Source organism: Delphinus delphis, chromosome 7, assembly GCF_949987515.2.
Source record: "Delphinus delphis chromosome 7, mDelDel1.2, whole genome shotgun sequence".
NCBI lineage: Eukaryota > Metazoa > Chordata > Mammalia > Artiodactyla > Delphinidae > Delphinus > Delphinus delphis.
In genome coordinates this window covers 88546468-88572862 of record NC_082689.1, presented here as the reverse complement: position 1 = coordinate 88572862, position 26395 = coordinate 88546468, and the positions used below count along the sequence as shown (strand labels likewise).

Below are 26395 nucleotides of genomic sequence, written 5' to 3'. Positions count from 1 at the left end.
GCACTTGTCATAGGTTTTAATTATTTTATTTGTCTTTTTGCTGATTGAGGTATGTTTTTTTTTTTTTTTTTCTTCTCTCCCCTAACCTGTAACAGAAACTCTGCCTTTTGTCTTCTCTTATGACCCAGGCATCTAGAACATAGCAGGTGAGAACACCTGACTTGGTGAACTCTAGAGAACTGAAAAGCTGATGTCACAATATTTGGAGAGCAGATCAATAAAGGATGAGGTTCTGAAAAGGATGCTGGCTCAGGAGGATCTGAAAGGATGCTGAGGCTCTGAAAAGGATGAGGCTCTGAAAAGGATGCTGGCTCAGGAGGACTCACAGAAGTTACATCCTGACCGCTTTGTGGCAGAGTACCCTGGGGTAGGGTCCCAACTTCAGCCACCTATGATCTGCTCAAATGTTAGAAAAGATCTTGTCATAGCAATAAACAGCAACTTGTGATTCAAATATTGGCATATGTACACAGCTTTCTGTTTGCAGAATGCCAACTCAGCATTATAGAAATGATGTTTCCTGGATCAATATAGGACTTCAACCTGACATCTTTCAAAACACTAAATTTAATATTAGAAAATAAGGATTTGGAAATATTGCTATTTTCTGAACTAATTTCAATTGGGCCAACTCTAACTCCAGTTGAAAATATATATTTCCATTTGAGAATATCTATCTATCTATCTATTCTCATTTGAGAATAGAAAATTATTTGAAAGGAAGAAAAAAGAAATCTTCTATTGGATGACTACTAGATACCAGATACCAAGTACTATCTAGATCTTGCATATATTATCTCATTTGATTCTGATTATACATTTATATATATGTTTGAGTATATGCATATATGTGTGTGTATGTGTGTGCATATATATGTGTGTATATGTATATACAATGTGTGTATAACCAATGAGGAAATCAATGCTGCTGAAATCTCTGAAGAATTCATGTTTACTTTTGATAGATTTAAAGGCCTGCGTTTCTGTCAGCACCATAGAGGCGGTTATAATTATTATTGCCCAGTGGCTAGTGAGCCAGCAAATTAATTCTGTTAGTGCAGAGCTCTAGATACAAAGGAAAAGCAAGAGAATTTGAGGATTGGAGTAATATTATAGAGAGATTTGGTGAGAAGTTAACCAGGCGGCAGGGACTAAATTAATAGGTATTAGGAGGGTATTCCAGAAACCTGGATGCATATTAGAATTACCTGTTCAGCTTTTAAAACTCCCTATACCTGAGCCTCCATTATAATTCAATTGGTGGTATAGGGCATAATAAAGTTCCCCAGATGCAGTGGACTGAACTGTATGGATCAAAAAGATATGTCCAATCCTAAACCCTAGTACATATGATTGTGACCTTATTTAGAAATAGGGTCTTTGCACATGTAATTAAATTAAGGATCTTGAGATGAGATCATCCTAGATTAAGGCTGGAACTTAAATCCAGTGACTGGTGTCCTTACAGGAGAAAGAGAAAGAGACACAGGGAAGAATCTGTGAAGATGGAGACAAGAGATTAGAGTTATGCTGGAACAGCGAAGGAGAGCCAGGAGCCAACAGAAGTTGAAAGAGGCAAGAAAGGATTCCCTTGAAAGGAGGCTCTGCTGACACCTTGATTTTGGACTTCTGGCCTCCAAAGTTGTGAGAGAATAAATTTCTGTTGTTTTAAGCCATTATGTTTGTGATAATTCATTGCAGTAGCACTATCAAATTCTTATTTGTAGAGAATTTGAAATCACAGAGTTTATATTCTCCGGTCTTATCTTGGGATAAGAATCACATGAGGTGATTTTCCCAAAATACAGATTCCTGGACTCTATGCAAGACCTACTGAATGGGGAATCTTTGCGGAAGGCAGGTAGAAACCTGGGGATCTTTATCAGTAATATGTACCCAAGGTGATTCATATTCTCAAGCAAGAATTTGGGGGAATGCTGAGTTAGGTCAAGGAACTAAAAGCTGTTTTTAATTATTTCTGCTTGTGGCTTTTAATATACTCCATCAAGGTTTGCTTAACCTCCTCCCCCTTTTCTGCATACAGAGCCTTATCAGTCAAGTATGTGCAAAAAAGGGAATCATGAGCCGAGACAAATCCAAAAGCATGTCGCATACCTAAGAATAATGGGAAGACAATTTCCAGAAGCCTGCATACCATTTCTAAACAAAACTAATAAGAATGTTTAAATATAAATGTATGGAACAAGAAAAAAACAGAACAAGACCACCTGGGATACAAAGCATACATTTGAAAGATACAGGCAGGAAAAAGAACTTTTCCATTTCTTTGGTTTCCATCATTTTAATAAAAGTAATTATTGCCAGATTGGAGAGTAAAGAACAAACAAGAATGAGAGGAAATTAAAGCTCTAAGTCCAAGAAATGAGAAAAATATATTACCTAATTTCTAAAAATGGTTATCGTCATATTGAGACAAGTTATCAAACAAGTAATAAAACATCAAACATTTTTAATCTCAGAATATTGACAGTCTTTTTGAAATAAGTGGAAGATGGGAAAGAGGAATAAAAACTGGAAAATGGTAAATAATATTGTCCCAATTCCAAAAATGAGTGAAAATTTGTAAACTATAGAGAGGTGAAGTTTACACATATCTATGACTATAATTTTAGAATGAATTTGTTGAAACATTTTTTTGTCAGCATTTTTAAAGAGACTGTTTTCTCATGAGTAAAATAAAATTAACTCATGTCAAACTAACTTTAATTATTTGCTACAATTTTCAGGTAAGTATATATCATAAGAATTCTATAAACAGAGTGTTCCCGTCTTTTTAGCAAAATTTTTGAGAAGTCTTATGATGGTAAATGAAAGTATCATGCATGCAAGATGAGATGACATAAATTTAAGTGGATGAGTACTTGATTAAAAATTGTATCCACAGAGTTTTAATTATTGGATCAGTTTTTCCCAGGATGTTTTTTAATTGCTTTCCAAAAGGTTCATGTCTTTGTCACTACGATTTGGTTACAGCCTGAAAAGTTATGCTTATCAAATCTCTGAATTACACAAAACTGGAAGACATCATTAGCATTACGGATTCAAAATTACAAAATTGGATGAAAGGTTAAGAGTCATCAGAGAAGGGAGGTCTAAGAGTGACAGTATGAAACGGAAAGGACCTCACCCATGCACGTATTTTAAAATATGTAGGTAAGGAAGAATCAGAAGACTATCAAAATAAAACTTAAAAGAATGTTGAAATGTAAATATTAGAAGTACTCCAAAGGAGTGATCTAGTCTATATGAAAAGCTTAGATATTTTAATTGACTGGGATCTCAACATGTGAGTTACATGATAAGGCTGCCATCTAAGACTATCTTAACAGAAGCCTAGAATCTATATTACTGAAGGTAATAAGCCCACTATAATCTGTTGTATAAATACCACATATGAGATACTATGTTCTGTTCAATTCTAGGCCATGACTTTTTTAAAAAATTGCAGTAAAAACACATAAAATTTACCATTTTAACCATTTTTTATGTATACAGTTCAGTAGTGTTAACTATATAGTGATAATTATATTCACACTGTTGTGCAACAGATCTCTAGAATTATTCATCTTGCAAAACTGAAACTCTGTACCCATTGAACATCAACTGCTTGTTTTAGGGCATTAATTTTACTAAGGTCATTAAAAATCCAAGCATATGCATAATAGGGTAATGGGTAGGGAAAGAGCCCACAAATGTTCGTGTAAGAAAATTTGAAGGAAGTGTTGTGTTTAACTTAGAAAAGAGAAAGTCTAGGTTGACATCATGTGCCTTTGGTTATCTAAAGAGTGATCCTGTGGACAAAGTTACAGATTCAGACTGTGTAGCTTCATGAGAGACTCCATGAGAATCATTCATGACAATTTTGGGGTGTATAAGAAAAGAGAACTGATTGTATTTGCTCAAGAGGTAGACTGACCATTTTACCCTGTCTAGAGAAGAAGAAGAAAAAATGGACAGTGGTGGCAGGTCTAAGAGATGGGTCATTAGGAGAGCAGCCTGCTCACATTTGGGAGATGAAAAATAAAGTGGACCCAGCAAAAGATAGCAAAACTTCTTTTGTCATATTGGTAATGCAACCAAGAAGATGCCCACCAGGCACAGGGAATTCTAGCAACTTAAGACTATGAGGTATACCATCTGTGATGGGGATAAAAGAGATCTAGGTCTAGATGTGAGGGAACTCTGAAGAAGGGAAAAGAAGAGAAAACAGAGAAAAAAGAGAAAGTTCAAGGAACTCTGAAGAGGGGTGACACCTCAGGTCTCTCAGAAAATCTCACATAAGAGCCCTTCAAGAGAGGTGCATTTTTCATGTGTCAGAGGGCTATGACATGCAGAGAAGCAGAGAGAAGACTATCACTAGACCTACTTAAAAAGATGTTACCTATCTCCTCCATCTTTCCCCTCTTCCTGAAGAGCTAAGGCTAGTAAAGAGAGGAGAAGTAGACAGTGAAAAAACAGAACACATTCCCCTCACATCCAAGGTCCTAGAACCTCAAGTCTAGCTGGCAATGGGGAGGAGAAAGCTTTGACTAAGATATAATGCTGGAGGTTTTTTTTGCGGTACGCGGGCCTCTCACTGTTGTGGCCTCTCCCGTTGCGGAGCACAGGCTCCGGACGCGCAGGCTCAGCGGCCATGGCTCACGGGCCCAGCCGCTCCGCGGCACGTGGGATCTTCCCAGACCGGGGCACGAACCCGTGTCCCCTACATCGGCAGGCAGACTCTCAACCACTGCGCCACCAGGGAAGCCCCAATACTGGAGTTTTAAAATGGGTTGAATCAAGTTATAGAAACAAAAAGTTACCAGGGTCACTGGGTCTGCCAGGATGCTACTAAAGAATGGCAAAGCAGTTCCTGACAATTATTATATTTTATCAGTACTCCACTGGGTTAATAATTCCCATTAATTAAAATTATTACACATATATCCAGTTTTTCTTTGTATTATTTGTAATTAAACAAATAATAATACTATACTTAAAATCAAGAACTTTGTTTTTCTAATAATATAGTTGAAAATATCTTTGACACAATTTATGCTGATTTAACCCGGAAATGATTTCTTTTTGATAGCTCTCTCTCTCTCTTCTGTTTGTGTCTGATACTTGCCAATTCTCTTTCTGATATTCTTTGCTCCTTAATTACATAGAGTAAAATTACAAGTATACTTAAAGGTAAAATTCCAAGTACATGAGACAGAATTCTACTATCTTCAAAGATAAAAGATCCATAAGATGGAATAATATTAACTTTGCAAATCTTAGTGGATTTTTATTTATACCCCATTGAATTATCTTTCAATCTGTTAATAAACTTTAGGTATTTTCCAAAGTTAAATCTTTTGAACAGATCAGAAGTTACCAACTCACATCAAGACATATTTATTAAAAAATAATAATAAATGTAAGCTATATGGAGATACCTGGAAGATAGAACAACCCAAAGATTGTTAATCTAAATTTTAAAATAAACAACTATACTGTTTTTGACTATAAATTGTCCAAGGGGTAAAAATGCAAGTTTGTTTGAAATATTCTTATATTTAATCATGAAATATCCTTATATTTAATGCTTTAATTTGGAGATGGAATGATATTTATCTGGATAATTGCTCCCATCATAAATTAATTCTGCACATATAAACATAATTATGTCATCAAGTATATGTTAGATAAAATCAAATATGAATGGCGGTTCCCTTAAGTCAGTGGTTCCTAAAGTGTGGTCTCTGGACTAGCAGCATGAGTATCTACATCAATTAGAAATTTGTAAGAAACGTAAATTCTTAGGTGCCACCCAGGACCTACTGGATCAGAGACTCTGGAAATGGGGCCCAGCATTCTGTTTTTTAATGAGCCTTCCAGAGATTCCATGCTTGCTCAAGGGTGATAACTGGTGCCTTAAATGTACTTGAACTTGAGTGTCTATTCATACCACTTGTTAAGCACTAAAAATACTGATTCTTGGGTCCTATCCCCAGAGATTTTTATTTAAGGAGCCTGGGGTGAGGCATGGGCAGGTAATTTTAAAGCTCCTCAAGTGATTTGTTAATTGACAGCTAAAGTTGAGAGCCAGTGTTAAATCCTATCCTTGAAATGAGACTGACCATTTAGTTCCTTGACATACTTCTAAGACAAACTTCACAATTTTAACATTTCCTCTGTCATTTGCGGCATCAAATTACAGATTCTCCTTTCTGCACAGGTAACCTACTAAAAAAGTTAAAAGATTCTTTAAAGATTAAGAGAGAATACTCAAGGGCCTTCCTAGTTATGTGCTTGCCCACATATAATCTCAACCTAAAATGTGCAATTAATTTATAAAGGCAAATGTAACTAGAATGAATTAGGTTTGTAAACAGGTGACAGTGAATTCCACTGAAAATTTGACCCTCCGTTACAGTATCTTCAGCTCCTAATTACTACCAGAAACATTTCTAATCATAGGTTTCTCATGTTTTTAAAGCCAAATTTTAATATTCTTTTCAGTGTCAACAGTAGTTTTTAAACATAACAGAGGTGGTTCATGGAGCTGAAGTGTAAAAAAAAAAAAAATGATTGCAGTCTTCTAGTTGGATTAAATCTATGGGAACTTGGCTAACACCAAACGGAAAAGGAAATATGATCAGTCCAAATTTTACAATGATGCTTATTAAAACTGAAAATTAGCTAAATCTATATTTATTTCTGGATTATTGCCAAGTAGAGTGACTGCTTTTTTATAAATGCAGTGAAGTAAACAATTTACAATTTTTTTGTGATTCTGTATTCAGTGCAGAGATAATTTCTGTTATGACAGAAATTCAGGCCATTCTCCCTTACAACTTTAAAAGTGAGACTGTGCCTACCAGAGCTTCACTATCAGCTTCTCTATTGACATAGATTTTGAGTTAAAATGACAATCTGAGAGATAAATGTATGTTATGAAAGAGAAGAACATGTTTGGAGAGAAACATGTTTTCTTATGCTGTAAAGAAGAAACGGTGCTGAGATTAACCCATGTGGTTTACTGACATTCTCTAAAATTTCTGTATTTCAGAACTATACTATTTGACAACTAAATTTCATAATGTGTACATATCCTGTGGTGTACTGGAGGCATCTGTACCAGCTTGCAGAGCTGATTCTTAAATTTTCAAGGATTTTATGAGTCAGTTGTTAAGCACACAGCCATTATTTTAAATAATAATAAATATAAATTTATAATTAAATAAATAACACTGCAAACAAGGGTAATTAATACTCAAGGTTCATAATTTTCTAATTATTTTGCTTTTGAAGTTATTTATGTCAATTTTATCTGTACCACAGAAATACTGTATATTGGTATGCACATCTTTTCCCAATTCTACATTCAGAGAGTCATGTTGGCAACCTGATATTGGCATTGGTGGAAGTATTTAAACCACAAAAATAGGCAAACACTAGATCAGGGCTCCTCTCCACTAGGAGATGTTGAAAGATTTACCAACACACCAATGAATAAAACTCACTAGGTGGATGTGCATTTAAATAAGATATTTATGGATATGTATAATATAATGGCATTATCTGCCCCCTATTTGCACCCTGTCCTTGGCTCCCAAACAAGGTCAACCTGAAATGGCTGAGTTTTAGTTTCAAGCACACTTGGATTCATGGTTTGGTCCTGCTATTTACTAGTTTTGTGATCTCACACATGTTATTCATGTCTCTAAGTTTTGACTCCCTTAACTGTAAAACGTGGACAGTAATATGTTTCTAATAGATTTGTTGTAAAGATTCAGTAAGAAAGTATGTGTCTGGACCCCCTCTGACCCGTTTTTCCCCTCCCCTCATGAAAATTATGTTGGTTTGCTGGCATAATTACTTTTATTATTATTGAAATTTTAGGGTAATGTTTTTCTCCTTTGATTCAATTAAGTTATCATTAAAATAAAGAAAAAAGTCTTACTCTAGACCTGTTACTCAAAATAAGTCAGCTCAAAGTCTTAATCGAAATTCTCTAAAGAGCTCATTATGTATTTTCTTAGTCTATATTGTTTTCATGGCATTTCTTATCTGACTTGGGACTTTGATTCCAGGGTTTCTCTGTATTTAATGTTTTCAGGTTTCTCATTACCTTTTTGGTATACTCTGGATGGAGATACTAAGAACAGAAAAGCATTTAAGGTTTTCTAAAAAATAGAGCTGTCTAGAAGCAACATGATTGGTCTGGACATTGGAAAAGAGAGAGGATACACTGTTCAATCACAGGCTTTGGAAATTCTACATGTAAAATGTACAATTAATTGTATGATTCTCTATTGCTTTTTTTTTTTTGCAACATCTCTACTATCTTCTTTACAATGTCAATTAGTAATACTTACTTTATCTTTACTTTATCAGAGGCTATAAACTCAAATGTCTACAGGGACTTAGTCTAGTATAAAAAAACATTTAAAAAATAAAATTTTAGGTAAACAGAGAATGCATGCCCTAAACAGAGCCATTTAAATTGAAGGGTTACAAAACTGTCTTCTTATTTCCCTACTCTTAGAAATATTATAACATGGGGTCAAATTATTAAAAATATATACACAATTGTATTCTATTTTAATAAATGTGCTATGCATGTCTAACTTATGTTTCCCCACAGTAATTTTAAAAATCCATAGCCATGCCTGAAATAAAGTACAAGCCTTAGAAAACCTGGTTCATTCCTTTACTATGTTTCACTATACATTACTGAGACAAACGATAACACAACCTCCTGATACATGGGTACAAATGGGGGTAATTAAATTTGCAACTTTATGTAATAATAAATATTTATTGTTTTCAAAAGTAGGAAGATCAGTGGAAAGTGATTAGGAATTTTGTTCTTAATAAAAAATGTTTTAAACTAATAAAAATTTTGTCCTTCAGAATTATACAACTATAGAAATGAAACAAATGGTTTACCAACTATGTATTCTCAGCCTGTATAGTTTATTGCTCCAAGAGTATAACATGCATACAAACAAGAAACATGTCCTCCTCATTTACTCCAAATGTCACTCGATGAGCTATTCAGTTTGAAAAATTTAATCATTATAGACATAAGCTTAATAATGAACATTTGAGAATGTCCTGTTAGCCTAATAATAACCACCTCCTACTAAAATCTGCAATGTTTGGATCCATTTATTTTAGCCAAGGATATGGTTACTGCCTCATGAATGGGACATATTCTGCAGTTATCATTAAAGTACACACTCAGGCCCAAAAGGCAGTAATAAAAATAACAGATCTTCTGCCTTGTCAACTTGTATTTATAGAGAAATAAATAGCCTTTTAAGAGAGATTATAGTGATAGAATCTTCTGTTTGATACCATCTCCACTAATAGCATGTTTCACTCACAACTTACCACAAGATGCTATTTCATCGGTCTGGTCCCCACAGTCATCTTCCCGGTCACACAGCCATGCTCTGGGAACGCAGCGCCCGTTTCCACAAGAAAACTGGTCCACCTGGCACGTTCTGGCTAAAATGATCAATTAAGGTACAAAGAATAAATTTAGAGGCCTTTTGAACAACATTAAGGATAAAACAGATCATGCAATTACCCTTTCACACATAAGATGTTACATTGCTCTATTACATATTTTTAAAATAAACCTTTATTAAATTTTTGGTAATGCCAGCTTGCCTGCCTTTTCTAAAGTTCACATGCTTTGCCCTTCAATTAAAATGAATGCTAAGTGACAAGATATTCTGTAATCCTCACACACTTCCATAAACGAAGCTATGAATTCATTATTTTACAATTTTTGCCCAGCACATGCTTATGAATATATGGCTGAATTAAATTTCATCCAACTTTTAATTAATGAAAAACAATTTCGCATAGCCTTTTCCAACAAATCAAGAAACTTGCTGCAATGTAGGAGGAAGGAGTTGGAGCTATCAGGGTAACTGGTTTCCAATTATGGGGTCAGAATTGTCTTTGTCCTCTAACATTTTCAATGCATTTATTTCTTGATCTCCAAATGATTTCAAGTATGGCTCAACAATGCAGAAAACATTTTCTAAAACATACATTTAGCCTTAAAATGGATTTTTTAAAGCTTACTTTTAAGCACAGTTATATAAAAATGTATGACTTCTTTTTTGTGTGTGTGGTATGCAGGCCCCTCACTGTTGTGGCCTCTCCCGTTGTGGAGCACAGGCTCCGGACGTGCAGGCTCAGCGGCCATGGCTCACGGGCCCAGCCACTCCGCAGCATGTGGGATCTTCCCGGACCGGGGCACGAACCCGTGTCTCCTGAATCAGCAGGCAGATTCTCAACCACTGCGCCACCAGGGAAGCCCCCAAAATGTATGACTTTTTAATCAAAGTATACTAATGAACTTTGCTTTGGGCTCTCTTAAGGTTTTCAATGAACACACACAGGGAACATTGCTTTCTCTGGTAGCCGAAGGCAGTGCTTTAAAATTATGCAGTGAAGGGGTTATATTCTACAAGGGGTTTGATTGCCTTTTTCTACTATGATCAGATCAACTTTTGAAAGCATGAGAGCCTAGATAGCTTCCCTAATTCTTCTCCCGGGTCTTAGTTTGTCACATACTTATTTTTATTTTTTATTTATTTATTTTTTTGGAGTATAGTTGCTTTACACTGCTGTGTCAGTTTCTGCTGTACAACGAAGTGAATCAGCCATATATATACGTATATCCCCTCTCTTTTGGATTTCCTTCCCATTTAGGTCACCACAGAGCACGTAATAGAGTTCCCCGTGCTATGCAGTAGGTTGTCATTAGTTATCTATTTTATACATAGTAGTATATATACGTCAATCCCAATCTCCCAATTCATCCCCCCCCCCCCGCCCCAGCTTTCCCCCTTGGTATTCATATGTTTGTTCTCTACATCTGTGACTCTATTTCTGCTTTGCAAATAAGATCATCTATGCCATTTTTCTAGATTCCACATACATGCATTAATATACGATATTTGTTTTTCTCTTTCTGACTTACTTCACTCTGTATGACAATCTCTGGGTCCTTCCATGTCTCTGCAGATCACATACTTATTTTTAAATGTTTTTCTTTTTTTTTCCCTTCTGTTACTCTGAGCTACAAACCTGTTTTCCTGAGTTATCAGTATACCAGCACTCCTTCTTTTTACTGGACCAAAGGAAAGAGTGGGAAATGTTGGGAAGGGGACACTCAGACCTAACAATATGTGGGTGAGATAAAGATTGGACAGTTGCGGAACAATTAGGGTCTGAGTTCCTGTGGCTATGATTAGAGAACACTGCTTAGTTTAGAGATGTCCTCTTTTTTCCTGGGCCTGAGAGTCAGAAGGATGTGTTCCTATTTCATCAAAACACCCTGTGAACTTTAATACTGATGGCTGGTATAAAATAGAGTATGGTTCAAAGTCATCTGAACACAGTAAAATGGGTTTCCATAAATTAGGGTTTCAGAGGTCATTTAAAATAATTTCTTAAAAGTCATATACTAGTTATTTTCTTTAAGAAAAGTGTACTTACTATGTAAAGATGTATACCTATTTTGGTGAATATTTAAAGGATAACTTGAGAAAAACAAATGAAACATTTCTGGCTTGATTTGTTACATTAGGTTGGATATAGTGTTTCTATTCTCAGTGGCTATAATTAGAAAGACCAGGAAAATTGTTACAGTATGTATTTTGCTTTGATTATGTGGATAAGGGCCCTGAATCTAAAATATTTTATGTAATATCTGATTTTTCCCTTTTTACAAATAAGTTGCTTTAGATTAACAGAGTTTAAGGAGCCCAACAAACATATGATTCTGAAGTTTTCAATGTTGAAATTTTAAAGTAGGGTTCAATATTCCTGTATTATTTTATTTTGTTAACCCTATGGATTTTCTGCTAAATTACTCTAACATTTAGGCTAAATCAACAAAGTTCCTAGGTAATTTTAACAAAACCATGCCTACTTGGAAAAAAATAAGTATATATTTGTATTGGCCTATAGAAGCGTGAAGATGTTGGCTTTGGTTTACTTGGTGGGAAGGGGAGGGCACAGAGCTATGAGACAGATTATTAATTTTTTTCTTACATGTCTCTGTACCATTTCACTGGTTGCAGTAAATACTTTTTACCTTTTGAGTTTTAAGAGAATTTTAATAAGACAGTTTTCTTTTCAATTCTTCCTCCTGTCTTTCTTCCATCTCTCCCTCTTCCTTCCTTCCTCCCTCCCTCCTTCCCTTCCTTCCTTCCTTCTTTCCCACCCTTTCTCATTTCTTCTGTTCTCACTACATTTCTTTCTTTCCTAAATCTCTCCTTTCCTCCCTCATTTCCTGCCTATTTTATTCCTTCAGTGTTTCTTGCTTTAAAAAGAAGATATTATTATATATTTTCATCTCCATTAAACTCTAATTGACCCATAATTAGAGTATATTAAAATGTCCAATACAATGTTTTTCTGTTCGATGTCCTTATATCACTCTCCTAGTCATTCGGGTTTAACTCTAGCAAGTTTTCTCAGATTGTCTTCTTTCATCAGCACTGCTGTGCTGATTAGAGAGATGAATGAGAAAGGATTCCTAGAAACCTATCTCACATCATGTATGACCTACCTCACATTGTTATGGGACAGGAATTTGTGTGTCACTTCATTAACTCAGATGCTTGAACAACTTATATGACCCCTTATTTCTAAGAGTATTTATTGGCTTATTATAAAATATATGAATTCATTGTCTTTTCTAATCATGGAGAAAATGATCTGCTTAGTCTACCAGGCAAATTTAACTGATTTCAGATAAGAAAGATGCTTCATTCCATAAATCTACAAGTACTATCTATCTATATGATATAATCAGATTGACTAAATTATCACCTTTTAATCACTAGATATGTATCAAGAAGACACAACCTTTACTTTCTCAGTTCTTGTTCCCATCAGTTCTGAGTTAGTTTGGAGGTGAGATTAGCAGAGCAGCCCCAGAGGACTCTAATTTTGTACCTAATGCTGCTTTAATGAGGAGGAAGTTTACACCTCCTCAGTGGAATTGTTTATTTAGCAGTGAATCAGAAATTCACTGTCACAATGTGAATTTCTTCTACACATAACTAATTATGCTTCCCATGACTAATTATGCAGTCATGTAGCAGTGAGAAATCCCACAATGCACAGGAACAGCAAGGAGGGGGAGGAGAACAGAGCTTAACACATTGTTCCTAAACTTTACCTGTGCTGTATTTTTTTTTTTTTTTTTTTTTTTTTTTGCGGTACCCAGGCCTCTCACTGCTGTGGCCTCTCCCATTGCGGAGCACAGGCTCCGGACGCGCAGGCTCAGTGGCCATGGCTCACAGGCCCAGCTGCTCAGCGGCATGTGGGATCTTCCCGGAGCGGGGCACGAACCCGTGTCCCCTGCATTGGCAGGCGGACTCTCAACCACTGCGCCACCAGGGAAGCCCCTGTGCTGTATTTTAATCAAAGCGTTCCATTTAAACAAAACCTATGTCATATAAGAATACACTCTTCAGTTTCTCTTGTAAAAAAGTCTGATTTTTTTAATACACCAGGTTTTCTTAATGCAATCCTATCTGTCTAGTTTGAATTTAGTTAAAATTTGTGGGGGGTATGAGAAGAACAAATATTATGTAATCAAACCAGAGTTCTATGCTGTGGGAAAAAAGCCGGATTGAAATGGCCTAGGCATGAAGCCACAGATCATCATGATTACTATGGGGAAAAGAAAAAATTCAAATCTAAGTACTTCTCATCTTTGTCCTCTGGGTTTCCCTCAAAAGTGGGCAAAAACATTTTGTTGTTGATGGAGAACAACTCCCAAGCCCTGCCTATTAGCTCTGTTCTGCCCGCTTTGTATATGCCGTTTCCCTTCTAGGGACACTTTCCAACCCTCCACCCTCTACGGACTTCACCTCACCCTCCACAATCTGTGCTCATCAATCACTCATTGCTCTTTTAGTAAAATATTTCTATCATCTAGAAAAGTATCGGGAATGATATCATTAATACCTGTTTGTCATCATATAGCTCTATCAAATCAATATTTTTCTATATTTGCTACAGATTTTTTGTTTTATTTAAAAAATTATGTATTGTAGTTACATTTGAAGTCCCCTTTGTAATCTTTCCCAATCACATTTCCCTCTCTCTTTTAGAAAGGTAACTACTATCCTTAATTTTTCTTTTTTTCATTTCCATACATATTTTATTCCTATTTTTATACATTTGTAAATCAATAAGTACATACAGAACTCTTTTGTATTTTCATATTTCATATGAATGGCACTGAATTGTTTATATTCTGCAATTTTTTTGGTTAACATTGTTAAAATTAATTCCTGTTGATATTTGAGTTATTATTTTTCATTTTAATTATGAATAACATACTATTATGTGAATATAACAGTGAATATATATATGTATATACATGTGCATATATGGAGAGACATGTATATATTTCCCTTCTCCTGTAACGGGCATTTGGCTTGTTTTAATTTCTCACTATTACCAGTGTTAAAGCAATGAAATTCTTATTCGCATCTCTATGTGCATAGGTATTGGAGTATAAACCTAGAAACAGAATTATAGCCTTGAAGGTATGCACATCTTCACATTTATTGGATTTGGCCAAATTGCTTTACAATGTAGAAAATCAATTTATCCACCAAGAATGCATGATGATTCCTTTTTTTCCACAATCTTGTTAACACATGGTTTTATCAGATTATTTTTCCTAATTAAATGACTTGAACTGTTATTTAGTCATTTTTCTTCAGCTTTTTTTTGGTAAGGCTTAGCTTAGACATCCCCTCCTTCAGGAGGCCTTCCAAGATAGCCAAAGACTAATTAGTTGTTCCTTTACGTGCTCCCATTTGAGGGTTAACTTAGCACTTTGAATACTGCATGGGAGCAGCCTGTTTACATGTCTTTCTCCTCACCTTAGCTCTTAGCTTCTTAAAGGAAGGTATTATGTATTTTTCCTCATCTGTCCCCAGTGCTGTGATAAATATTTATCGAATTAGTAGATCCATGAAGGATAAATCCCAAAGAAACAATAGAAAATTGGCTTCTGGTAGGAAAGCATATTCTTTTAAAGTAGCCACAATGCCGAAGGCTACAGGATAGTGGAGTAAATTACAAAATAATCCCCTTACGGGAAGTAATTTATCTAGGATATCCATGTACACACCTATATCTAGAAATGTATAGAAATGGCCCAGCCAGGGAAATCACCTAATGAATTTGCTATATTTTTCCAATATAATGAGCCATATGACCTATTCATTTTGGTAAAACAAAATGGAAATACGTTGTAACATGACAACATAGTTTTCAAAGCTAAAAGCCATATTTATTTTTCTCTTTGCTCTTTTTATTCAATTTGTAAAGGTGTACAGTGACCATAATAGTTATCATAAATATACTGACAAGAAGACCGAGCAGTGAGTGGCAAACTCAGCAGCCGTCACTTAAAGTGGCACTCGAGGTGCAGGCAAGTGGCGTTCTATTTTCTAGTGAACTGAAGGCCTGGAGTGGCTTAGAAATCTTACTAATTAGGATGGATTGTTTTATTTGCTCTTATACATAGCATTTTCACTTTTACTACTATAACTAGCTAGTCAATCCCTAATCCTCCTTTAAAAATCACATAGAATGAGAATGTAGCTAGGGATTCAAAGATTTACTGCAATGGGATAAATTATATGGAAATATAAATAGGCTTAGTGGTCTTGGAACTTTATAAAAAAAAAAAAACAACTATCCCACATTAATACTATGCCAGGAACAGAAAACAAGTTACAGAGGTATTCTACAGCAGACTAAATAAAATACATAAATTATTTTTTCAAGGTTTAAAAAAAAAATGTAGTTCTCCATGTGAGATGGCCTACATCACAGTATACTCACGAACTTCTTCCTCCATTGCCAAGTAAGATTTAGCAGGGACAAGTCTTGTCCAAGTAGTGTATCAACAGTCAACTCATATGAATAGATAAAGTGCCAAATTACTTTGGAAAGCAGAATCATACCCAAAGATTAAGTAGAAGAAAATTTGTATTCTAGCCTTTGTGGCATCAAACTCTGAATTCATTTACTACTGCAAAAATCAGATCATCAGCACTAGGAAAGTCAGCTTAGTTCAAGGCATTGACCTGCATTTATATGGAGACTAACTTTGGAGGAGACTTACGTATATATCCAAGCAAACATTTACCTGCGCAAGTTTGATTGGATTCATCTTCATTACTTCCACAATCATTAGCTCCATCACAAAGCCATCTTTTGGGGATACAGCGATTATTCTTGCATTTAAACTGATCATCAGGACAGCTATGATTGACTGGGGTGAGGCAGGGAGGAGAGGAGAAGTAAGCTGAACAATTTAAAACTGGATAAAATTATGATTATTTTAAGGAATAGTCATGGAAACTTTATGGTAATTATAATATTATAGTACAATTAATCTATATCTTCTGTCATTCACTGTCTCATATTTTATACAAAATAATAACATTCTAGGCTCTGTTAAAATGTAGTAGTTTTACAGAAAATATCAAGGAATTAAAGTTCAGATAAAAGGGAATATACTCATTTTTCATGTCTTCAAGTAAAACCAACTACATCCGCTAAGTCTCTTTTCCCGTCACTTATCACAATAGGCGATTGAACTTCAGTTTTACCAAAAACATTGAAAATTAACCTCAAATTTTAATGTGGAATGCAACAAGTATGTGTCAAATAATTTAATCATATATCAAAAATATTTGTGTTTTTTTTAAACTGCACATCCACTTCTTGAAACATTAAATAAGCCTAATTTTGTTATGTTTTGCTCAATGTTTTCTGGGACTGGAAAGAAAATTCGAAAAATAAAAATGCATCACTTGTGACCTGGAGTTGATGCTAAATATAAGATCCTGAATAATTTTAATAACAAAAATAATCATCATGAGTCTTTTCCCCTAATATAAACAAATAAACATGCACCCACAAAATATACTGAGGACACGACCAACCCTCATATGGGAAGCTGAGCACAGCTAAGGATTAAATCTCCAATATCTAAGCACAACAGGAGGCCATCTTAAAGTTAACCTCCTGTGATTACTTGTCCTGCTTTCTGGAGGCTAAACTCCTAACTTAATTGGCATGATCTTCAGTATTTGTTTCCTCACTTCAACATTCTTTCTGAAGTAATTTTCCTTGTGCCCAGTAGTTACATTTCTGTATGATAAAAATAAATGTTGGTACTAGTTTTATTTAGAATTTGAAAAATAGCCATTTTATCATGCTATTGCATAAAAAATATATTCCTTTCTAGTCAGTTTCTACAAAACACAATTTATTTAAAGCAGCCTTAGTGATAAAGTGGTTTTATCACTTTTGGAAGTTTTTATTCATACATAGTAAAAAATAAATAAATAAACAGGAAGAAAGGGCCTTATGTTTTCTGGTATTTGAGCATGATTAACATTTTCTACTCACTTCAGGGACTTTAGCAAGAATAGCTGCTCAGGAGGATCAAAGTCATCCAATATATTAGAGGGTCAACATTTTAAAGTATTAACATTATGCATAAGCACTTCAGTGAAGCTTGATCAAAGACCTTGCAATTTTCACAGTGTTATAAATGGGAGGTTAAAAAGGAGGACCAAATAGAATCCATTGTCTTGTGATTTGGAGTTGAGAAGTAAAATGATAACAGAATTCAAGGTCGAAGCTTATGAGTACTTACAATAAAAAATAATCCCCTGAAATGAATTATGCAGTGCTGAAATATTAACCATGGAACCCCAGGAATCTAATGCTGCTCAGAATCAAGCATGTTTAAAGAAGACACCGTACTGCTGGGAGGTGGCCAGAGATGTTTAGTTTTCCATTGCCCCATGTATTCAGTCATTCATTCATCCACATGCTAGTTGCTGTTCTAGACTCTGAGACTAAAAAGATGCTACGTCATAGTGTGTCTCCTCAGGAAGTCTTCTCATCTATTAGATGCATCAAATAAGTAAGCATAAAATTGCAATATGGTTTGGCAACTACCATAATAAGAGAATATCCAAGAGATGTTTAACTCAACTGGGCTGTATCGAGAAGGAGATATTTGGTGTTCAAAAATGACTTCCCTATGGAGGTAATGGTAAACTACGGTGAACTCCATAACTGGGAACAGACAATGCAATATCACAGAAGAAAGAGAAGGACATTTTTTAGAGATTTACATGTAGTTCAACATGACAAGGACAAAGAGGCTAACTGGATACATGATAGACATTTAAAGCTAAAAACGTAAATGTGAGACATAACGTGAAGTACTTTCTGTGGAGTCAATAGATTTTAGAATTTATCTTGTTGGTTACACAGTTATTGAAATGACAAGATTAAATTTCATTCTACAAATATCACTCTGGAAGCAGTGTGGAAAGTGGGCTTTTTAGTTAAGGGAAGAATAGTGGCAGGAGTAACAGCAGGGCACCCACTGCATTCATCTCAGGTAGGAGCCTGATTTATGCAGTGAAGATTTAGACGAGGTAAGGATAAAACATTAATAACTTAAGAGGTAAAAGAGATGAGATTTATTGATAGAATTGAATATGGACTATATGTAAAGTAGAAGACACCAGGAAAAGGCCATGGTGTAGGTTTGGGTGATGTGATAAAGATAATGAAAGAAAAAAATATTGACTAGGAATTTTAATATTACAGTTAACAGTAGTAATGCCCCCTCTACTCATAGAGGAGATGAGTTTCTTTATGAGTTGGTGAAAAGAACAATCACACATAACAGGGACCTACAGGACTGATTCCTAAATACTGGGATGCAATATCTGTGCTCTATTTGTGCACTCTGTGACTATGCAGGGAGCTGATACGCAGGGAGCATTCACTGTAACCGTGAGTAAACACTGTGAGGCATGAGGAATGAGGCAATTAATCTAATGAAGGGGTAAGCTGGAGCGAAGTGAGAGTAGCATCGACATATATACACTACCGAATGTAAAATAGATAGCTAGTGGGAAGCAGCAGCATAGCACAGGGAGATCAGCTCGGTGCTTTGTGTCCACCTAGAGGAGTGGGATAGGGAGGGTTGGAGGGAGGCTCAAGAGGAGGGGATATGGGGACATGTGTATGCATATGGCTGATTCACTTTGGTGTACAACAGGAACTAGCACAGTACTGTGAAGCAATTATACTCCAATAAAGATCTATTAATAAATAAATAATACATTGTTTGTGTTAAAAAGTAGGAAAAAAAAAATCTACCCTTAGATGAAATGCTCCTCCCACTCCAAAATTTTTGGCTAATTTTATCAATTTGGTATTTAACATTTTACTTGTGGCACACTTTATAGAGAATAGACAGGAACAGGATTGAAAATAAGAAGTTCATAATGTTGAAGTCAGAGTCCATGTTTGGAAATTAAGAGAAAGTAGTATTAGATTTATGTATTAATTACAATTTATGTATTATGTATTTTTATACAATTTGAAACTATTTTTAGAAGTCCATATTCTTGGAATTTTGTCCCCAAATTGTATGCCATAGATGCTCAAACCAATTTTGTTCATTCTTAACAGGGAATCTTTAAAACTTGATTTTTATATTCTTGATTGAAATAAAAAGGAAAATGGAGGGTTGCCAATGAACTCTCAATTAGTTTAGCCACTTTAACTGAAAAAATGTATTAACTGAAAAAAAATCATTTTCTTTTAAAAATAATATATATAAGTCAAATCAAAAGACAAAAGATAAATGTCACATACCTCTCTTCATATAAAAATATTTCATATCTCTCAAAACCATTCAGGTAGTGATTCTTCTCAAATGTATTTTCAAAAGTTTACTTAATCTGCTTCTCAAATTGTTTTCCTTCCATATCTGTAGGACATTTCTTCATCCCTACCAGAAATATGAAACTATTCCTATTATAGCAAATGATAAACAGCTAAATAGAAGCTAAAGGGGAGAAAAATCAACCCTTTAATTTCTTTAACAGTCTGAGTGTCCCTATGTGTTTCCTACTATGTACTGAGCCAGTGAAGTTAGGTAATAACATATTCCAAACCCATGTCTGTTTCCTTGGATCATCTTCAAGGCTCTGTTGCCAAGGAGCAATGGAGTGGATCGTGACCTTCTGTACCAGTAATTCTGCCTTGGGGGAGTTTAAATTGATTTTCCACATCTTTAAATTCAGAGATCCGAAGGGTCTCCTATAGCAACCTTTTAACAATGGTACAGTGGCGCGGACAGCACAAAATAGGAAAGAAGAGAATTTCTGGAGCAAGCAAAATGGTAGTATTCAAAGATGGGGAAGGATGAGAAAAACAGTGCTTTAAAACTATGCAAAGGAGATAATCTAAGGTCTAATCTCTATACGAAAGGATGACTGAAAAAAAAAAAAAGCTAAGTTCAATCTGCATGAATGATACTTTTAGATTTTCCCAAACTGCTTTGATAGTTCACACACTCAAAGACTTGGAAAGTTTTAACATAACTTGAAGGAGAACATACAGCAACTGACTGAATCTTCATCACTTCCATCTAGACAGTCATCATCGCCATCACATTTCCACCGAGCTTGGATACAGTGTCTGTTTCTGCAGCGAAATTCTCCAGCTTTACAAATGTGAGGTAATTCTTCTCCAGGATTAACTACGGTTAAAACAAATCCAAGGTATATAAACACTACTAGATACATTCAGTTCATTAAAATGTAAATTTTCTTATAATAACAAAATACTGATCTCATTTCATTTTATAGAGGATATGAAAACATCTCAACATTGTAGTGGCAACCATCTCTGGAAATGAGGAAGTTTTAGGTTTTCCTGACAATAATTATTCTACTAAGAATTCTAAAAATACATTTTAAGCAACTGTCTCCGAAATAATAACCACAATAATACAATACCATCTTATATTTATGTTGTTAGTAGTTTTACTTTTTAAAGAGCTCTTATTCATAGTCTCAGCTGATCATCATGACAACCTATGAAGAAGGCACGGCAAAGAATTTTACTACCTCCACCTTACACATAAGTACACCAAAAACTAATCAAAGTGAAAAGACAAGGGAATAGCACACAGCATTGATGGCTGTATTTACTTCGCTGGTCTGCAAGTGGAAAAAAACAAACAAACTCAGCTGTGGTTAAGTATTCAAGGAAGTATTAAGTTAATCAAAATGGTTATATACTCAGAATCTATGTTCCATATATCCCATGTTCTCTGATCAAATGTTAGGAATTCCACTGATTGGGATTTATTCGCAAATTGGAAGTGTTGCTATTCTTCTGTTCTCTTTGAGTGGATTCAGTAGAGTCTGAAAAGTGAAGGGAATGTGGCAATGGTTAAAGTAAATGATTTGTATTTCTTGGACTGAAAAAGGTGTTGAATTATCAAAAGCTGGTTTATTACTAGAAGAAACAAGCCAATTTTTCCACCCCAGTTCTGATAGCCTTCAGCTTTATCTTGGGTAACTGCTTAGGACTGATGAACTGTCACAAAACCTATATGCACTCCAATAATAAGGAATAACGAGAAAACATATGTGGCTTTTCCAGAACACTCTGTGTTTCACTCCCTTAACCCTTACATTTTCCCTGCTGCAAAGAATGGAAGAGGGAATGTGACTCTGAACCATAACTGCAGAGAATCTGCTTCAGAGAATTATGCGTGGGGCTGGGCAAGGAAATGCGTCCCATATAATCCAGATTCTTATTTAAGGCCTTAAGGGTGAAAAATAATCAGTGTGGTAAATGAAATATTCAGTTAGATCAAAGGTAATCCTATGTGTCTTCTGTCCCCTCTCAGACAAGTGGACACTGTACACAGGAACTGACAGTAATTTTTCCTGTTTAATCTTTTTCAACAACAAAATGCAGAAGCAGCAATTTCTCTAATGTTGTCTTTCCGTAAGGTCACTTGAAAGTAACAAATTTTGTAAATATACATATTATATATATACATATTCCTGTATATACATATTCATATATATACATATTCAGAGAGAGAGAAAGAAAGAGAACAAATCTCAAATAGGAAATTGCAATAAATAAAAACAAAAATGGGAGATCATTGGGTCTCCTATTCAACCCCAGGGTGCCTTTTTATAGCAGCAACTGGGAATGAGTATGGGACTCAAGACAAGGTGGAGGTGTAGAGACTTCCCTGGTGGCACAGTGGCTAAGAATCCGCCTGCCAATGCAGGGGACACCAGTTTGAGCCCTGGTCCGGGAAGATCCCACATGCTGCAGAGCAGCTAAGCCCATGTGCCACAACTACTGAAGCCCGCATGCCTAGAGCCCATGGTCCGCAACAAGAGAAGTCACCACAATGAGAAGCCTGAGCACTGCAACGAAGAGTAGCTCCCGCTCGCCGCAACTAGAGAAAGCCTGCACACAGCAATGAAGACCCAACGTAGCCAAAAAAATAAATAAATCAAATCAAATTAATTAATTGAAAAAAACCACACACATTAAAAAAAAAGGTGGAAGTGTAATCTGGGATGTGTCTGACCATCTCTAGCATCAAGCTTTTCTCTCAAATCTCTAGAACTGACCATTGATAACATGCAAATTTCCCTTATTTTGAGTTTTGTTTGTTCAATTAGACCTTAAGATCTTTGAGGGTGGTATAGTTTCTTTTGACTCTATATAAGCCCAACTTAGAACTGGAACTAGTAGTTTGATTACTTTCTACTGTATAATTATTAAGCCTAACAGTCAATAGTCTCTCAGTGTTTTTTAAAAAAATTTCCATCAGACGAGAAACCTGATTTGAGATGTCACCAGCTTCCTCGCCACTTAAGTTCAGCTTTAAGATTTTCTGTAGTCTCTCTATAGTTTACTCCAAAGAAATAGTAAGTCAATTCTGTTGTTGCATAGCTTGAGGATCGAAAAACCCAAGAAACCATTGATTCTCTTCTGATAACAATCCTACCAATTTAAAAGGCTTAGCTTTCATGGGGTCATTTGATCAAATAACTCAACCCACAGTTGTAAGGAATGATCAAAAGTATCCATATACAAGAGTGAAATTATAGTTTCTTCTAAATAATTATATCTATATTTAAGAAGATTCGTTTGTCTACGGAAAGACAAACTACCCTAGAAAATTGATATTTCTAAACTAAATATTCTTTAACAATCAATTTAGAGAGAAGGTCTCTAAGTCTACTTAGGTTTCAAATGTTTTTCAAGTGATATGTCGATCATTACGGAATAAATGCAAATAGGAAGAATTTCCAAACTTGCTTTAAACATTGTTTCAAATGTATGTGAGTGGTCAGTTATCTTTAAATGTTTGCTCATATAAATGTGGAAATTTTCAAAAACAGATGACAGTGATGTCTAAGGTTTCATTCACGTTTTTCGTCATAGGTTATGAATAATTGCTTGAGAACCAGTAGAGCTTACCTCCGAGATAACTTTTTTATATCTACTGCATCTGATAATGATTTATATCAATGTCATTCAAACATATCAATATCACTTGTAACAGCAGTTAGGCATTGCTTATATCTGTAATAAGAGATGCATTAAAACATATACAAATATTTTTGATGTTTGTCTACAATTATTCTAACCCCTGTAATTTGTTGGAGAGGCATTTCTCCATGGTGTTTCTACATGTCTTGTGTCAGCTTTTATTCTGGACTTTTTTTCAAGGATGTTTATGCAGCTAACAGCCTTGGAAGATCGAAGCAGAGCTTCCTTTCAGAGCAGAGAGCAAGTCTGTTTCTTGACCAGGATAGTAAAGGTAATGTCTCTCTTCAGGGCAAAGGTTGGTCCTCACATGATGTGGAGGTGGGGTAGGGCAAGAAGAACCAAGGTGCACATGAAACTTCAGCAACCTGCTTTGCCATGAGTAATAAAATCCTTTGTGTCTGATCAAAGGATTGAATGTCTTCTGTCTAAATCTATGAAACGCTGGTGGGCTAACATGCTAGATTGCAATTAGGGGAAAATTTAAGACCCTTCATAATAGTAAAGAATTTTTTTAAGATACTGGATTCTGATTTTCAAAGTCTCCCAGGGCGTTCGGCATCAGCCCTAACCCAAGTCTCCCAGATGGAATCAGTTGTTATATCAGAGAGAAACCATGATATCAACGCTGCCTAGGTTTGCTCAGGATACATATATAATGATAAAAGACAGGTTATTTTTGAGCCAGCAATGTCCATTATCACAATAAAATTTAATGTGATAGGTGATAATCTGGATAAGATGGCAGTTTAGACATCCCAAAGCATGGTCTTTTTCTCAGCGTTGACCTAACTGTGGAACTGGGTAGCAACATCATCTATCATAAGACCCTAGCTGATGGCCAGGCAATCTACCAACTTTTGCAAGAATCAACAAGATGATGAAGCAAGTATATCTGGCATCATTAAAAGAGGGAATAGCATTCATAAGAAAATAAGATTAGTGTTCTGTACACCTTGTACAAACTTCTATAAAGGAGTTATTTTATAATTAACTTTCACACATCTAGTTGTTTTTATGAGGTCTTTGAAGGTAGGAAGGATAATGCCACATACAGAACAGAACAGTGCCTAGAACAGAACTAGTTGTAGAGGAGATGTTCAAAATTATTTGTTGCCCAACTTACTGGAATTAACAGAGACTGATAATTCTACATTACAGCCATTATTGTAATGAGAGATTCTACCTCTGGAGACTGAATAACTACTTCAGGAAAACACTATTACTTCAACTGGCTCAGCAGCTAATGCTCTTCTCCTTTCACCCAAGTACATGAATGAAGTTAGCTTAATTTAAGGGAAAAAAGACTGAAATGTAGCTAGAGAGAAAGAAAGAGTGATAAAGTTCCCCGCCAACCAAGAAAGCAAACATACAGGAAAAGCTCCATGTATGTCTCTTGCTTCCAGTGCTTAATGTGACAGAACCCATATTGCACTTGGGGATGTAGGCACAGCCAGAAAGTGCTTTCCATATATTAACAAATGCTATTCTCACAAGCTTTGCTTCAGAGTCGTACTTTGCACTGTGAAGTTGAAAACTGAATTCAAAACCTGTAATTCTACAGCCAGGGTCACTTCTAGTAAAAATATTACAACATTATCTCACCAGGAAGAAAACTGACAAAGTAATAAACAATCCTTTAATTTAACCAGGATCAGAAATAAAATGACATGAATCATGGCATGCCTGGCAAGGAACTGCCAGTTCTCACACATCCTATGATGCCTGCTGTTAGAGCAGTGGAATTAGAAGGTCTCTGCAGGACTTGTCAATACACTGCAAAGGGAAATATGCACTCAAGAATTAATTATTTTCTTTGGTAAAAACTGCTAGAGTGATTGCTAGAGCTAATGTCGAGATTCAATGAGGTAAATGAAGAAACCTTACTAATAAACCATTTTTATTTTATTTTAGCTTTGAATCATCTATTTGGATCTCAGCCCAGCGACTGGATTTAATAACATATGTCCCTGGCCTTGTTTTATTAAGCTGTGGTGCCCATGAACAAGCGTCTATATTTCTAATTTTGCTTTTCTTCTTTTCAACCTCAGTGTGGTAATCTATTCTAAACTGATTCTTGTCTCCTCTCTCAATTGATAATTTGCTCTTGACTATGTCATCACAGCATTAGTCCCAGGACAAAAATAAAATAAAGTTTCCCTATTGTCCTTATATGTTTCATATTATGATATGTTTATTTGCTTAACAAACTGTATCTTGCATTTTGGGAGTACAGAATTTCTTAACTATCCCTTGATATGAGCAGGGAAAGAGAAAAACCTAAAAGAAAACTTGAAGTTGTAGTTTGCTGGATGACTCTGGATAAGATTGCCTATACTGGAAGGCAGCATGAAAAATGCTGCTATGGCTTTGGAATTTTCTCCTTAGACCATAGCAGGATGACGTTTCATTAGATAGAGTGGTCTTCTGAGCAGCAAACCTAAGTGGTACATAATCTTCCTACGCACAGAAGGCCATACATATTCATCTGGATGGGGCTTCTAAACTTTTTACTGCCTTAAACTTTTTATTACACATTAGACTGTATATATCCTAGAACATAAGGCTTGTCACAGCTGAACAGATAAATGGCTCAGCCATGGTGGAGCACTGTTTTTGACGAGTAATGTATCTGGTGTTCCAGAAGGTGAAGGAGGTCACAGAGTACCACTGACATATAACTGTGCAATGCTACCCTTGGATGACCAATATTTGGGGCAATGTTTAAGTTGCTTTCTTGGGACTAAGGCATATTGGAAAGCTCTGTTCTTTTTCTTTTTCTGTCCAGGCCACTAAAGAGGCATTTAAAGAATTACTATGTTACTGTCTCATTACTCTAGACAAAATTATGCTGCTATTTTAAAAGAAATAGTGACTATCATTTTTTTATTTTTGTAGGAGCTTAACTTCCTTT

At 35.4% G+C, this 26395-nt stretch overlaps 1 protein-coding gene across 1 annotated transcript in view; it reads right to left on the bottom strand.

Annotated features, from left to right (window-relative positions):
- LRP1B (LDL receptor related protein 1B) overlaps positions 1 to 26395 on the bottom strand; it is a 1457034-nt gene that overhangs the window by 710810 nt on the left and 719829 nt on the right. The window contains exons 16-18 of the mRNA XM_069540814.1: positions 20507 to 20647; positions 16208 to 16333; positions 9388 to 9504 (exon numbers count right to left, since the gene is read on the bottom strand). Of these exons, the coding sequence (XP_069396915.1) occupies positions 9388 to 9504; positions 16208 to 16333; positions 20507 to 20647 (384 nt within the window). The remainder of the gene's footprint in view (positions 1 to 9387; positions 9505 to 16207; positions 16334 to 20506; positions 20648 to 26395) is intronic.